Source organism: Rhinolophus hipposideros (assembly GCF_964194185.1).
Source record: "Rhinolophus hipposideros genome assembly, chromosome: 11".
NCBI lineage: Eukaryota > Metazoa > Chordata > Mammalia > Chiroptera > Rhinolophidae > Rhinolophus > Rhinolophus hipposideros.
The window spans coordinates 82,434,270-82,448,360 of NC_138057.1; the positions used below are offsets into that span (position 1 = coordinate 82,434,270).

The window sequence follows — 14,091 nt, forward strand, 5'->3', positions numbered from 1 at the left end:
TCCAACATGTGGCCTGTGGTGCATGGCTTCTCTCACTGAGCACGTCTCCTAGGTTCATCCCTGCCGTAGCGTGTCTGGACGGCTCCGTTTGTGGCCACGTACTGTTCCGCTGTCTGGAGCGGGGGAAACACTTGGTTCATCTATGGGCAGTTGACGGACACTTGGGCTGTTTCCCCTGTGCTGTTGTGAACAGAGGTGCTGAGAGTGACTTGTCTGGACACTTCTTGGGTAGATACTATGGTGTTTCCCCCAAAATAAGACCTAGCCAGACCATCAGCTCTAATGTGTCTTTTGGAGCAAAAATTAATGTAAGACCTGGTCTTATTTTACTATAATATAAGTCCAGGTATAATATAATATAATATAATATAATATAATATAATATAATATAATATAATATAATATAATACCGGGTCTTATATTAATTTTTGCTCCAAAAGACGCATTAGAGCTGATTGTCCAGCTAGGTCTTATTTTCGGGGAAACACGGTAAGAGTAGCATGGTCGGGCCGCATGGGAACTGCCACACAATGTTGCCTCCCGCCGGCAGTGTCGGAGCTCAGTTTCTCCCGTCTTTGTCAACATTTATTTTCTGTTTTTCCCCCCCTTGCTTTTGTTTTTGTTTTGTTTTTGCCACCATGTGTCCTAATGCTGGTGGGGCAGCTGTCCACAAGCCCCCGCCCCCCCAGCATCTTGAAGCACAGGGTCAGAGACCTCCCCGCCACTTTGCTCACTGACTGGGGAGGGTGGTGTGACAAGCAGTTCACAGCCAGGCTTGGAGGAAGCTCCTGCCACCCACCAGGCACCTCCCACCCTGTGCTGGCTCCCGACCTGGCTCCCAGATGCATCTTTGGCAATCCGTGCTCTGGGCGGGGGCTTTCGGGGGACCCCCTGGGTGCTCAGTTCCCAGTCCTCTTTGCAGCCCTTCACTCCCCCTTCCCCTGGCCCCTGGAAGTTTCTCTGTCTGGCTCTCTTTTGTCTTAAAAGTGTCCATCCCCAGGCTCCTCCCCAGACTTCAGGTCCACAGGGCAGCCCAGGACTCTGTATTTTAAAGCTTTTTAAAGTTGACATCTGGTAACATCCCGACAAGGACCAGGTCCTAGGTGTGCAGCTCAATGGACATTCACGTGCTGAGCACACATGTAACCCACACCTGACCAACAAACCGGCCCCACCCCTAAGGGTCACCCTGCCTTCAACGGAAGGGCCAATGGAGGTCCTGGCTCTCCTGACACCATGCTGGGGTCATTCCATGGCTGCAGGAGGCTGCGCTCCTTCATCTTGCTTCATTGTGTGCTTTTTTTTTACTCTAAAAGAATTGGAGGAAAATACACAGAAAATCGACCATCTTACTCATTTTTAAGTGCCAGCTCAGTGGCATTAGGCGCAGTCACCCTGTTGTGTGCCCACCACCTCCATCATCTCCAGGACTTTCTCATCTCCCCAAACTGACACTCTGTCCCCATTGAACACTCACTCCCCTCCCCTCCCCTCCCCAGCCCCCCATCTACTTCCTGTCTCTGAACCTGACTCCTCTGGGGACCTCCTGTGAGGGGTCCTGCAGGGTTTGTCCTTCTGGGACGGGCTCGGTTCACTGAGTACAGTGTCCTCAGGGTCCATCCACATGGTAGCGGGTGTCAGGACCTCCTTCCTTTCAGGGCTGTGACATTCCACTGTGTGGAGGGACCCCGTTTGGTATATCCGGTCCTCTGTCAGTGGACACTGGGGGTGCTCCCACATTTTAGCTCTTGTGAATAGTGCGACTGTGAACATGAAAGTAAGAACACTTGTTCGAGTCCCTGCTTTTGTTTCTTTTAGATAAATACCCAGGCGTGGGATTGCTGGGTGACATGTGTCTAATTTTTTGAGGAGCCGCCATACTGCTTTCCATCACGGCGGCTCCACTTCACATTCCCCTCGGCACTGGACAAGCGTCCCGTTTCTCCACATCCTCGCCAACACTTGTCGTTTTCTGGTGTGATCTACAATCACACCATGATAATGGGTGTGAGGTTGTACCCCACTGTGGTTTTGAGTTGCGTTTCCCTAATGATTAGTGATGTTGAGCACCTTTGTAAGCTTATTGGCAATTCTTCTTTGTAGAAATGTCTATTCAAGTCCTTTGCCCATTTTTAACCAGCTTCTTTGGGTTTTGTTGTTGTTGAGTCATAGGTGTTCTTTACATGTTGTGGATTTTAACCCTTGTGAGACTTTATAAAGATCTCCTATTCCTTGGGTTGCCTTTTCACACTGTTTGTTATCCTTTGACACATAGAAGTTTTGGATTTTGAAGCACTTTGTCCTTTCTCTCATGGCCTGTGCTTCTGGAGTCATATCCAAGAAATACCTCCAGTTGTCCTCATTCTTGCGAATAGTCATGCGCAGTCCTGTAGATGCTCTGTAACCAGCACCGTGGCCATAAATAGACACTGTGACTAGACCCTGGGTCTGTCACAGACGCTGCAGCTGGCCTATCCCTGCAGGTGTGTCTCACACACACCACTGGAGATCTGACCCTCCACGGCCTCTCTCCCTGCAGCTTCTGCCTGTGTTTGAACAGAGCCTTGAGCCACACCGAGACTCTGGAGACGGGGGTTCCCCAGGAAGGCTGGGATGGCCCTCCCCTGCTGACATCGGCCACTGGCTCTCTGGGCCCCACAAAGCTCTGGGACCCGCCCGCCCATGCCCCACGCCCAGGCCTCTGCATCTATCTGGGCCCTGAGGAGGCCGAGCGCCTAGGCATGCCGGGCCCCCTGCACTTCCAGTACAAGCAGGCCCGGCTGCAGGCCCTGGAGACCATGGCCAACATCCTGAAGCAGCGGATCGATGTCCTGACTGCCAAGCTGCTCAGGTCCAAGGCAGCGAACTCTCTCGGGGACCTGGTCTTGGACTCTCTGCCCTCGTGCCCCAGCACCGTGCCTGTGGCAGCCACATCTGCAGCCCCAGTCTGTCCTGGAGGCTCGGTGCCCAGCGGGGGCCGAGGGGCTCCCTGGGACTGGGAAGACGTGCAGGCCAGGACTCTTCTCTCTCCCACCTGCTCCCTGGACGGAGGGACGCCGCTGTGGAGCCCTGGCTGGGAGGCGAGGCGGAGCATGAGCTCGAGGGGCCACCTCGCCAGCAAGCCCCGAGGTAGGGCCGGCTCCTGGGCCACAGGGAACCCCACTTTCTCCCTGCCCCTTGGTTTCTTCTCCCTAAAGGGGTACATAGTGACAATGCCATAACTGTTGTCCAGACCATTTGAGGAGGTGACATAGGTGACTGTCCTGGCACAGCGAATGACACATGCTAAATTTTCCATCAGCTGTAGCTGCTGTCATCGTCTTGACTCTGGCTGGAGGAGGGGTACAGCCTGGTCCTGAGGCTTAAGTGCCTGACACCTCCCTACCCTGCTTCCCGAAGAGGGGCAAGAAAGCAGGATGAGGCACCGGGCGGGCGAGGCACTGAAGCCACAGGGCCCTCCGGCTGGGGGTGGGGCACTTCCCTCACTCCCCTCTGACCAGCAGCCACTCTCCTCATGCTGACACCTGGGAAATAAAATCCTGATGCCTGTCTCTCCAAGGTTTCATGGACGTCGGACGTTTGGAGCTGGGTGAGAGGCTGGCGAGAAACACGGCTTCCTTCCAGGCCCTCAGGCCCTTCACAGGGAGGTAAGCCCGTGAGCACCCTGTGCGTCTAGGCTTGCCACGAGCTGTGCGGCTGCCTCTCATGCAGCCAGTGCACGGCCACACTGGCCAGGGCCAGGAGTCTGGGTACATCCAGGCCTGGCCGGGCAGTGACACAGCTCCTGACCCATCCGTGCTGGCTCTGACACTGGCCCGGCAGGCCTGCAGGCCCCCTCCACACAGTGGCTCTTGGCTACCTCTGGAGGGCTGTGTGCAATGGGCCCCTGACCCAGGGCTCCCGCTGATGAGTGAGCAGCCCTGGGACGCACTCCCCTCTACCCTCCCTGCACTGGTTCTGGGCCCCAGGGAGACACTGTCAGCTACACTTTCTTGTGTCACTGGTGTAACTGACAGGCTGATGGTGTCCAGGGGACACTGAAGCAGGTGGTCCTCCATCCATGTCCCATGTCTGTGTCTAAGTTCTCAGGACCATCCATCCACAGACCCTTGCACCTTCTCGTGGCTTCCATCCCCAGCACCGCTGTGGCCTTCTCTGGGGGCCACTTCACACAGGTGTCTTCCCAGGAGACACTGGACCCAGTTGCACACAGATGACCAGCCTGGGGCTGGGGCACTGAGCGCCCTCGGCTGCCCCACCATCCACCTGCAGCCCAGACAGGGCTTGGTTTTGGGGAACTGCGGTCCCCACCCTCGCCCCAGGACTCTAGGGCCTCAGCCATGCTCCCCAGTGCTGTACACCTGCTGTCACTTCCTGTCCCCTCTGTCCTCCAGCTCATTTCCCCCCAATAGCCAGGGTCACTGCTCTGTGCTCCCAGCCCCTCAGCCCTGACTCTGCTTAGGGGGGGTGTCTGTCCCCCCAGGCCCAGCCCTGCTCAGGGAGCTGCTTCCTCACCAAGGTGTAACCTTCCCTGAGCCACCGTGGCCTCTCGTCTTCTGGGCTTCATGAACATGCTTGGGCTTCTCCTCAAGGAGCCCCTCGCCACCCCAAGAACTATTCCTTCGGCCCCCATCACCCGCCCACCTGCCTGGTGTCTCCTGATGCCAGAGCAGGCACGGGTCCCTGTCCCATCTTCCTCAGTGGCCAGCAGCACCCTCCTGGTCCCCAAGCCCCACCCATCCTCCTCCCAGGCACACCATGTGGCCCTCGAGCTCCTTGAACCACCCCAGCCCCTCTCACGAGTCCTGGGACTGAAGGAGCCTGGGGCAGTGGTCCCCAGCCTGGCCCCGAGCAGCCCCTCCCCAGCCAGCCCTCTCCCACATCCTCCAGGACCCCAGACTTGACATCTCAGAGCCGAGGGAAAGGAGGGCCCTAGAGGGGGACAGGCCGGCGGGTGGTCTCCAGGGGGCTGGCCTCGCCCCTTGTCATTGTCAGCCAGAGCCTGCCTGGAAGGCCTGGGACGGATGCCAGCCAGAGGGTCCTCACCACGCACTCGCCAGGTCGTCCTAGCTTGGTGCTTGGGTTCGGGGGCTTCAGGGGCCGGCTGGAGGCTGGAGAGCTTATTAGCGGAGAGCTAAAAGGGAGGGCGGAGACCGCAGTTGGGGCAGCTGTGCAGTGAGGAATACAAACGGGGGTGGGTTTGCCTCTCTGGGGACAAAGAGCTGGACACCCCTTTACATGAGGCTGCCCAGGGGACCCCAGGGGTCAGTGCCTCAAGCTGTTGGTCTGGAGCATATTCACGTGCTCCTGCCAGCCTGAGTCTTCCCTAGGAAATGGGGAGGTGATGTATCCACTTAGAAAGGGGGCACGAGTCTCCCCAACACCGCTTCAACCCTCCCCTCCCCTCCAGGGACATTTCCCTGCCTGCATGCCTCCCTGGTCATTACCCTAGGAACCCCCACCCACCCTGCTGTCTTGTAGCCTCCCTTGATCTCAATGGTGGGGGTTAGTGTTTGGTCCTTTGGGGTGAGTTTTATCTTGCCCCCCCAGCCTCAGTCAGTTGGTGGAACTGCATTGTTGCCACCAGTAGGGGGCAGCATTGGGCTGGACTTCTTTGCGCACCCCCCCCACCCCCACTTCCCCTTCAGAAGGGGCCAGGCAACTCTCCAGTTTAGTTTCCGGGTCCCAGGCTCCACGGTGGGCACTCTAGTCTGCACCTGCTGCCGGATGGCCAACATGGCCCCATTGGCCCAGGCCAGAAGGTCTCAGAGCAGAGGGGTGGAGGGCACATGGCCTCTGGGACGTTCCCACCCGGGGCATCCCCCACACCCGGGGCATTGCCACCAGGGCCTTCCCACTGGGCAACGCATCGCCCCCATCCCTGAAGCCCTGACCAGGCCCTAGGGCAGAGGCGGAAGTCATTCACAAGCGTGCCTGGTGTGTGGGGTCAGGGCCCAGGGGCTTGCTGGCTCCTGAGGCTTCCAGGGAAGGTGCCTAGGCTGCCCCTCCTAAAACAGCAGTCACCACTCACTGCTTCAGGGGGCTGCAGCTTGGCAGCAGTGCCCCTGGTCACCTTACCTGCTGTCCAGTTCCAAGGATGAAAGCTGCAGCTCTCCTCCAAGGCCAGTTTCTGAGTTGGGGTGGGACGACCTCTTCTGCCCCATCTTTTCCCTGCTGGGACAGTGGGGCTCAGTGCAGGATAGGAACCTCCTGTCACCAGCATTGTGGTAAGGAAGCTGGGTTGGGCCCCAGGATGCCCTGTACTCAGGTGAGGGGGGTACGCCCCACTCCCCGCAGACTCCCTGAATCTCATGTACAGCTTTTAGCACCTGCAGGAGAGGTGCTCTCATTTTACAGACAGGAAAACTGAGATTCAGAAAGAAGGGACTTTGCTCAGGTCACACAGCTCGTGGGAAGGCAGGCCAAGGTTCAGATTAGGGCTTGGACTCAAGAGCCCACGGTTTTTCCACTTGGCCCATTCCCTAGTTCAGCGGTTCTGCAGCTGTTCCCTGGGAACTCATTAGAATTGCAGAGTCCCAGGCCCACCCAGCCCTCCTCGATGTGGTACACTGGGGAGGGAAGTGGTCAGTGTTTTCACAAGGCCTCCAGGTGATTCTGGTGTCCACTGAAGTTTGAGGACAACTGCCCTGGAAAGTCTGGACCAAGGGTCAACACGCCACAACCTCCGCAGCCCACCACCTGTCTTTGTAAATAAAGCTTTATTGACACATGGTCATGTTCACTTTTACATAATGAGAACGGCTGCTTTCATGCTGTGAGGGCAGAACTGAGTCCCCACAGAGAGAGAGAAACAGAACTTAACTATTAATTGTTTGGTCCTTTATGGGAAATGTTTGCTGACCCTGCTCTAAATAGTTGAGAGAGACACTGGCCATCGATGGTGTTCTTTTTAACTAAGCCTTTGTGGAGATGGCTCCTTCCTGCCATCCATTGACCCACTCAGTGAGGCTGGCACCCTAAGTTCAGGGTTTGGAAAGCGGGAGCGAGAGTGAGCCTGGGGAAGAGCCTGCAGGAATCTCGTCCTTCCTTTCCCTTCATGGGCCCATGCTCTTGGAGTACCCCCACCCCAGCTCCCCTGGTCAACCGGGCCTGTCCCATCACTTGCTCGCAGCTCTCTCTTAGCCCCAGGGAGAAGGCTGCTCCCTCTTTCTGGAAAATTCTTTTCTGCCGTCTCCCGGTGAGCTGTGGGGGCAGGGGCTGGGTGGCAGGCACCTGGCACACAGAAGGTGCTAGACAAACACCTGTGGCCTGTGGGCCCCTGTGGGTGGCTGGAGGAAGGCCAAGTCCCCCCCTGCCCCCAGTCTCCATGGCGACAGGTATGGCCTGCGTCTTTAGTCACTCCAGCAGGCCCTGGGTGGCTGTGTGCCGGGAAGGACACTTGGCTGTCCAAGTGTCCTAAGGAAGGACATGAAGTGAGGGGGACCGTGTGCACTGCTGCTACAAGCTCAGCACGTCAGGACAGTGGCCGTGGCATGGGCACTCTGTCCCGGCCCCAGCACCCCTTGGTGACCGTGGAAGCAGAGCCTCAGCTGTCTGGCCCCTGTGGGGCTGCTGGGCCTCCGGGTCTGTGTGCAGAGCCCCAGCCACCGCTTCTCCGACGAGGCCCCACTGAGCCGGTGGGCACTGCGGGTGTTGGCATCTTCAGGCCCCACCTGCTCATCACAGTTCCCCTGGTCGTCTGGTCACAGGCCCCGCTCTCGTGGGTCTTTGGCCCTGAGATCCTGCCTCGGACACTGTGTGGGTCTGAGAGCTCTTCCAGCGGAGGGAGTCCAGACTCCCAGCCCCTGCCCTGCTCGCCACCTCCTACCCCATGATGTTTACTGCTCTACCCTGCTCACGTGTGTGTTTGCATGTCCCCAGCTCACACAGGGTGCCAGCCCCACCAGACCCCACCTGCAGCTCCCTGTGGCTGGAGGAGACACCGTCGGCCAGAGGGGCAGGCTTGGTCACGCCCTGGACCATGCAGAGTTGCGGTAAGGGAGAGCCTGTGGACAGGCCCTGGGCTGGCTGGTCAGGGGGCCGGGGAGGTCCGCTGGAGACCCCCTCCGCGGCCCGACACACCAGCGAGGTCCTGCGGATGTAGAGAGGTCCCTTTCTATGTGGAAAGCATCCACGCTTCAGTATTAAAGTGTTTTAGAGGCTTTTGGGACCCAGCTGCTTACTCTGTGCTCTTGCCACGCCCCTGTTGTGACTGATACTTGCTCCGACAGATGACCATCCAGCCACCTGCCTTCCCGGTACTTGGGTCTGTCATGCGTGGTGGGCTGGGAGGTGGTATGGCATCGGGGGTAGGGGGCAGGCAGCCCCGCCTGGGACCCACACTGAGGGGCCTGAGGCCAGAGCCAGGGGCAGAGAACGGCACCCTCCCGATATCCCGAAGGGAAAAGTGTCAGTCCCTGGTTGAAAGGACAAAGTGCCTGACTTGTGGACCACAAATCAGGAGTATGGATGGCGTGCTTTTTCCCACTGATTCATTCCCTCGAGGAATATTTAGTGGGTGGCCTGGGTGCGAGGGCGGACAGACAAGAACTGACATCAGCAGCTCCTTCCAGAGCTGCCTGCCCTGCCCCCACAGGTGCCTCTCAGCTGTGTGAAGGGCCAGGTCACAGACCTCCTGACAAAGGAGGGACCAGTGAGGGCTGCCCCACCCCAGCTCCCTGTGGGGCTCAGGGTCCTCAAGGGAGCCACCCACACCTGCTATGTCTTCCAGAGAGAGGACACTGGGCAGAGCTGCCCCACCCACCTGAGAATGTCCCTTCTGAAGCCTCTGGGGTCTGGTCTGGGTGCAGCAGTGAGCTACCCGTATTAGCTGGGGCCTGGCAGCTTCCACAGGCTGAACCTGAGCAGAGCAGGTACCAGGCCTTCTAGCAAATGCTGCTCCTCTCCCTGGTGCTGCCTCCAGGCTGCCTCTCCAGGAGGTGGGAGTAGGTGGGCGATGGGGTGGAAGCTCCCCCAAGTTCTCGGTCCCTCCTGTGTGAGGGGGCTGAGTCCCAGCTGCCCTTACACTCTCCTGGACAGGGCTGGGCAGGCCCACCTCTCTACCTGTGCAGACTGGAATTCTCTGGCAGGATCTCTTTATCCTGAGGCTACAGGCAACCCTGAAGCATCATTTGAAATCGGAGCCACTTCTGCTGGGAGTGGCTGAGAGCAGGATATCAGGTAGCCAGAAACCAAGCAGTGAGCACAACCCAAATGGCCTGCACGAGGCTTGTGTCAGACACCGCCTCCAGGAAGCCTCCCAGATAACACCCAGGCTGGGTCAGGGTTGCCACTCACCCTGTCATGGCCTGCTTTGTGGGCATCTAGCTCGTGTTTGTGTGTCTGTCTCTGCGGGCCACGAGAACTTGAGGGTCTGGGTCTCATTGCAGCGCTGGCCTTTGGAATAGCACCTGTCATGCGGGGGGTGGGGGCACCTGGGAAATATTTGTTGAAAGCATGCATGAACTGCTGAGCGCCCTGAATGCCCCTGGGCCAGGAGCTGTTTGTTACACACCGTGTCTCGGTCTCACTGTGCCTCAGAGATCGCTCCCATACTCGTGACAATGGACAAGGAACCTGATGCCCCCATCAGGAGCAGAGGAATCCATCGTCTCCAACCGGGAAATGGCTGAGTGGGGATTCAGGCTCAGCTCTGAGTCAGGCAGCTCCAGATTTAATGAGTGGAAAGAGCACCGACCGATAGAACTTTCCAGTCTCAAACACCTTGACCAGCCCTGCCCAACAGAACCTTCTAGACCTAAACACCTAGCACCATATTATCCAGCAGAACCTTCTCGGATGAGGGAAATGCTTTCAATTGTGGGCTATCCAATATGGCAACCACCAGCCACATGTGGCCGCCTAGACATTGAGACGTGGCCAGTGTGACTAAAGAGTGACTTTCAATTTAAGTGCTCACGGAAGCAGTGTGTGTGGCTGCCAGCTGCCGTGTTGGGCAGTGAAGCGCTGGCTGTCAGACTCGGTGGCTCTCCCACCCAACAGGCGTCCTGCCAGCCTCACTGGGGTGCGAGGCCGTGACCCCCCGACCCTGGAACGGAGAGGTCACTTCATCGTCATCATAATCATTAGCCATAATAACAGCATTTATTAAATCCTCTCTCTGGGTGCTCAGCTACCAGGCACTTTGGGGTGATGTGCAATGCTGGGCTCCTCACCAATTGTCTTTAGAGAATTTGGAGAATGAGGCCAGTGTCACTCTCTGCTCAGTGGGGTGACTCTGGCAGTCGCGGGGGCAGCCAGGTGCTTGGCCAGCCAGGGCCATGCTGCTCTCAGGGACAGTTTGCTTTCTGTTGGGCCACAGCGCAGAGCTCATGTCTCCCAGGTGACCTGTCAGGAACACTGGCATGGCCAGAGGTGGCCAGGAACTTCCCCTCCTTGGACTGAAGGGCTGAAGCCTTGGGCCTCTGAAGCTTACAGGTGCCTGGAGGAGGGTCCGCGGGAAGTAGGCCAGCGGGGGCCAGCTTGGTGGGAACCAGGCACCTTCTCTGGCTTCAGCTTCTCAAAAGGGCCACACAGCAAAAGCAAGAGGGGATTTTTCCCTTCTTGAGGGAACTTCAGCTCAGAACAGACACTTTAAACCAATTCCCAAGTGTCTTCACAGAGGCCAGTTCACTGGAAGGAGGAGAGGGCCCCCCGAGCACCCTCCAGGTGCTCAGTGTACCTTCAGCGGCCAGAGCCCCTGCTTCTCACCTGGCTCGGGGCCTCACGGTATCGCAGCTGCCGCGGAGACGCCCAGGAACTGGGGTAGCCGTCACTCCTAGCTCTTTATCGGCTCTAACGTGGAAAGCTGAGTCGCTCTGTTCTGGGAAGGAGAGCTCAGAGGAGAGGGTGTTACTGTCTGCACACTCGCCAGCAGTGACCGGGGAACTCATCAGAGAGTCACCAGGAGGGTTCTGCCGTCTTCAGACCAGCGGCCTGAGTCGGTGTGAGCTGACCGGCCTCCACGCCCTCCTCCTCTGCCAACTCTCATCAGGAGCCAGACCCAGAAGGAGGAGTGAGGGAGGGTGGAGGAAAGAGCACACTGGCCACCCCTCCGACTGTGGAGTGTCCCCTAGAGGCAGCTTCCGCAGGGCCGGGAGCACCAACTGCAGGGCCTGAGCTGGGCCTTGGGGCGCCCAAAGGAAAGAGTCCCCTCCACTGCCCACGGGGACTTCCTAACCCAGGGGGAGGCTGACGTCCTCACTCCCCCACACCAGGCCAGCCCTCGGGCGGGACCTGGGCCTCTGCCTTGATACTCCCCCTGCCCCCACCACGACTGTCACTAGTGGAAGCTGACAGCCACCACTGGAGCACACGCTAATTAGGTCATTTCACTGCCAGGGAGCAGGGAACCTCCACCTCCCACAGAGGCTCTGATGGGCTAGCGGTTTGTTCCAGGTCACCCGGCAAACACATGATGTGTGAGGTCTGTCCGGTGGCAACGCTGATGTTCCTGACCCCTGTTATGTCTGCAGACCGGGGTCTTTGCTCCAGGGGGAGTGTGGCCCAGGCGGGGGGGGGGGGGGGGGCAGAGCGAGTCCCTGGGAGGTCCAGGCCTTGCAGCAGAGTGTCTCCTGCTCCAGGGGCTGAGGACTGATTGTGGGAAGGGCCTCTGCTGGAGTCGGCCTGGACGCCTCCCTCTGCGCCCAGCGCTGGCACTGAGCAGGGGGTGCCCGAGGGTGCTCCTGGCGCCCAGCACCCAGATGCTCCTTTCCCCCTGCTTTCCGCAGGTCAGCAGGAGCATGGCGGGCTGCGTGCCAGGCACCTCTCTGACATCCAACAGAAGTCCCTGAGCTTTCTCCAGTCACTGAAGGTGTGTCCCGTCCCCTTCTGCCAGGCAAATGACTGCTGTGTCCCCTTTAGGCGTCTTCTATTTGGGGTGAACTGGGAGGAGCCCCTGTCCAGCTGGGATTGAGCAGAAGAGGCTCTAACACAGGGAACCGTAGAATTTAAAGCTGCGGCTCTTCAGGGGAGGTTGGGCAGGAGGGTGGAGGGCGGACAGCACAGCAGTCAGACCAGCCCAGGTCACCAGCCTTCCTGGCTGAGAAGGGGAGGCGCCAGGTAGGGAGAGCACGGGTGGGAGGGGAGAAACGAGGGGCCTTGTGAAGAGTGGGGTCCTCTCGGGGGACACTCGAGTTCTCAGAGGTGGCACTGCCTGCACTCTCCGGCTGAGGGTTTGCGGGGAGCTGTGGGGGCAGCAGGCTGGGCCCCAGGAATCCTGAGGCTTGGGCCCTTCCCACAGCTGGACCAGCAGAAGCAGGAGCAGGCACTGGCCCACCTGCGGCAGCGGGCGGAGATGGAGGTCTGGGAGACACAGAAGGCTCTGGACGAGCTGCTTTTTAAACACCAGCTACAGGTCAGCCAGGCCGCGGCTAAGGCTCTCACACATGCCCACTGCCTGCCCAGGTGCCCCTCCCTGGAGGAGCCTGTGGTCCTTGGAAGGTGGAAGCGACTCCCTTGCTGGGTGGGGGCTGCCTGCCTTTGCAGAAGCTCAAGTTGAGGAGGGTGCAGACATGCTACCTCCTGAAATGTGGGCCCTGCCTGCACCCCACAGAGGGGAGCGCAGCAGCCTGCTGGAGGCCGGTAGGTAGGCTATATGCGATGCTTTTCCTGGGGGCTCCTGGCTGGGGTGACAGATGACCGTCTGAGCCTCTCACCTGCCCATGTCCTGGAGAGGCTGGCACCTGAGCTGCGGGCTGTCCATTGGCGCTCACGAGCTCAAGTGTTTGGGAAGCTTGTGTCCCAGGCAGGTCTGCCCTGGAAGGGAAGGGGCCCGCACCTCTGAGCCCACCCTGCCCAGCGGCCTCGCACTGGCCTGTTGAGCCCCATTGGGCAGGCAGCTCTGGCTGGTCGGGGTGGTGCAGACGGTACCCAGCATGGCCGGGGCTGGAGGGCTGAGGATCAGGAGGCTAATGTTTGTGACCTGGTGGGACGTGAGGAAGCTGCACAGAAGTGGCTCTTCTCTGTGCCTTTGTCTGGGCACTGCTGGGATGTACTCACTCACATTTAGGGAGATGCTCCCAGGAGACTAACCGAACCCAAGGGAGCATGTGGACACGTATGTGCACGCGTGCACAGTATGCCGTGTGTGCACACATGCGTGCAGGTGCCTTCAGACCCACAATGGCACAGGCACATCTGGCCTCTCCTCCTGTTTCCAGCATCGCACCTGCTGGGTGATTGCAGCCACAGCAGCCTGGACCAGTTCCTCAGGTGGCCTTCATACAGCGGGCCCTGGCTGTCCGATCCCCCACACTCAGGGGGCTCAAGCACTGGCCTTGCTCTGCACTGCTGGGCACCTCACCCTGCCATGTCCAGCTCTCTGGAGGGCAGGAGGGGGCAGAGAAGGGCCTGCCCCCTGGAGGATGGGCCAATGAGGTCCCCTGAGGTGGGAGACTTGCCTGGCCTCCGGCTCCTCCCTGGGGCCTGGCCTGGCCTGAGGGACTGTAAGGCTGCTCTGTTCTTCCTCCCCACACACACCTGTCATCGCAGAGGCTGATGGAGAAACACGAAACCCAGGCCAGGCCAGGAATAGCTTCGGAGCTGGAGCAGCTACTGCTGTGTGGGGACCTGGATCTGGAGACCTCTTGGAGCAACGTGACAGCCAGACCAAGGTGCAGCCCGGGGCTGGGGCCCACGGCCCACGCCCAACGTAGAAGGCGGGCTGGGGGGGGGTCTCAGATAGTCATGGGCAGTGGTGCTGCCGGGTGGTGAGTCCCCACTTCTTTCTCACCTGGCAGATCACACCCACCCCGGGGCACAGACGCTGCCGTGCCCTCCCAGGGTGCCAAGGAAGAATGGCAGAGTCCAGTGGGCAAGACAGCTTCTGCAGGTGAGAGTCTCCTCAAAACTAGCCACACCCCAGGCGCTTACCCCCGAGCTGGGCAGCAGACAGAGCCCATTCCTGCATGGACCCCCCAGGGGAGACTGAGTCAGACACACAGTTGAGAGGCCCAGAGAGATAAAGGGACTTGTCCGAGGCCACACGGTAAGGGCGGAACCAGGATTTGAAACTAAATCTGATGCTAGGACTGTGTGATTGACCATCGGGCAACACTGCTTCTCGTGTGTAGGGACAAGCTGGGCTTCCAT

General features: G+C 59.2%; 1 protein-coding gene across 1 annotated transcript in view; it reads left to right on the forward strand.

Moving 5' to 3' along the window:
* The window catches only part of CCDC187 (coiled-coil domain containing 187), a gene marked incomplete at both ends in the record, with an annotated part of 39,294 nt that overhangs the window by 10,622 nt on the left and 14,581 nt on the right, over positions 1-14,091 (forward strand). The window contains 8 exons of the mRNA XM_081066724.1: positions 2,540-3,129; positions 3,677-3,910; positions 7,597-7,762; positions 7,882-7,994; positions 11,730-11,812; positions 12,242-12,355; positions 13,492-13,613; positions 13,740-13,831. Coding sequence (XP_080922850.1) covers positions 2,540-3,129; positions 3,677-3,910; positions 7,597-7,762; positions 7,882-7,994; positions 11,730-11,812; positions 12,242-12,355; positions 13,492-13,613; positions 13,740-13,831 — 1,514 coding nt within the window. The remainder of the gene's footprint in view (positions 1-2,539; positions 3,130-3,676; positions 3,911-7,596; positions 7,763-7,881; positions 7,995-11,729; positions 11,813-12,241; positions 12,356-13,491; positions 13,614-13,739; positions 13,832-14,091) is intronic.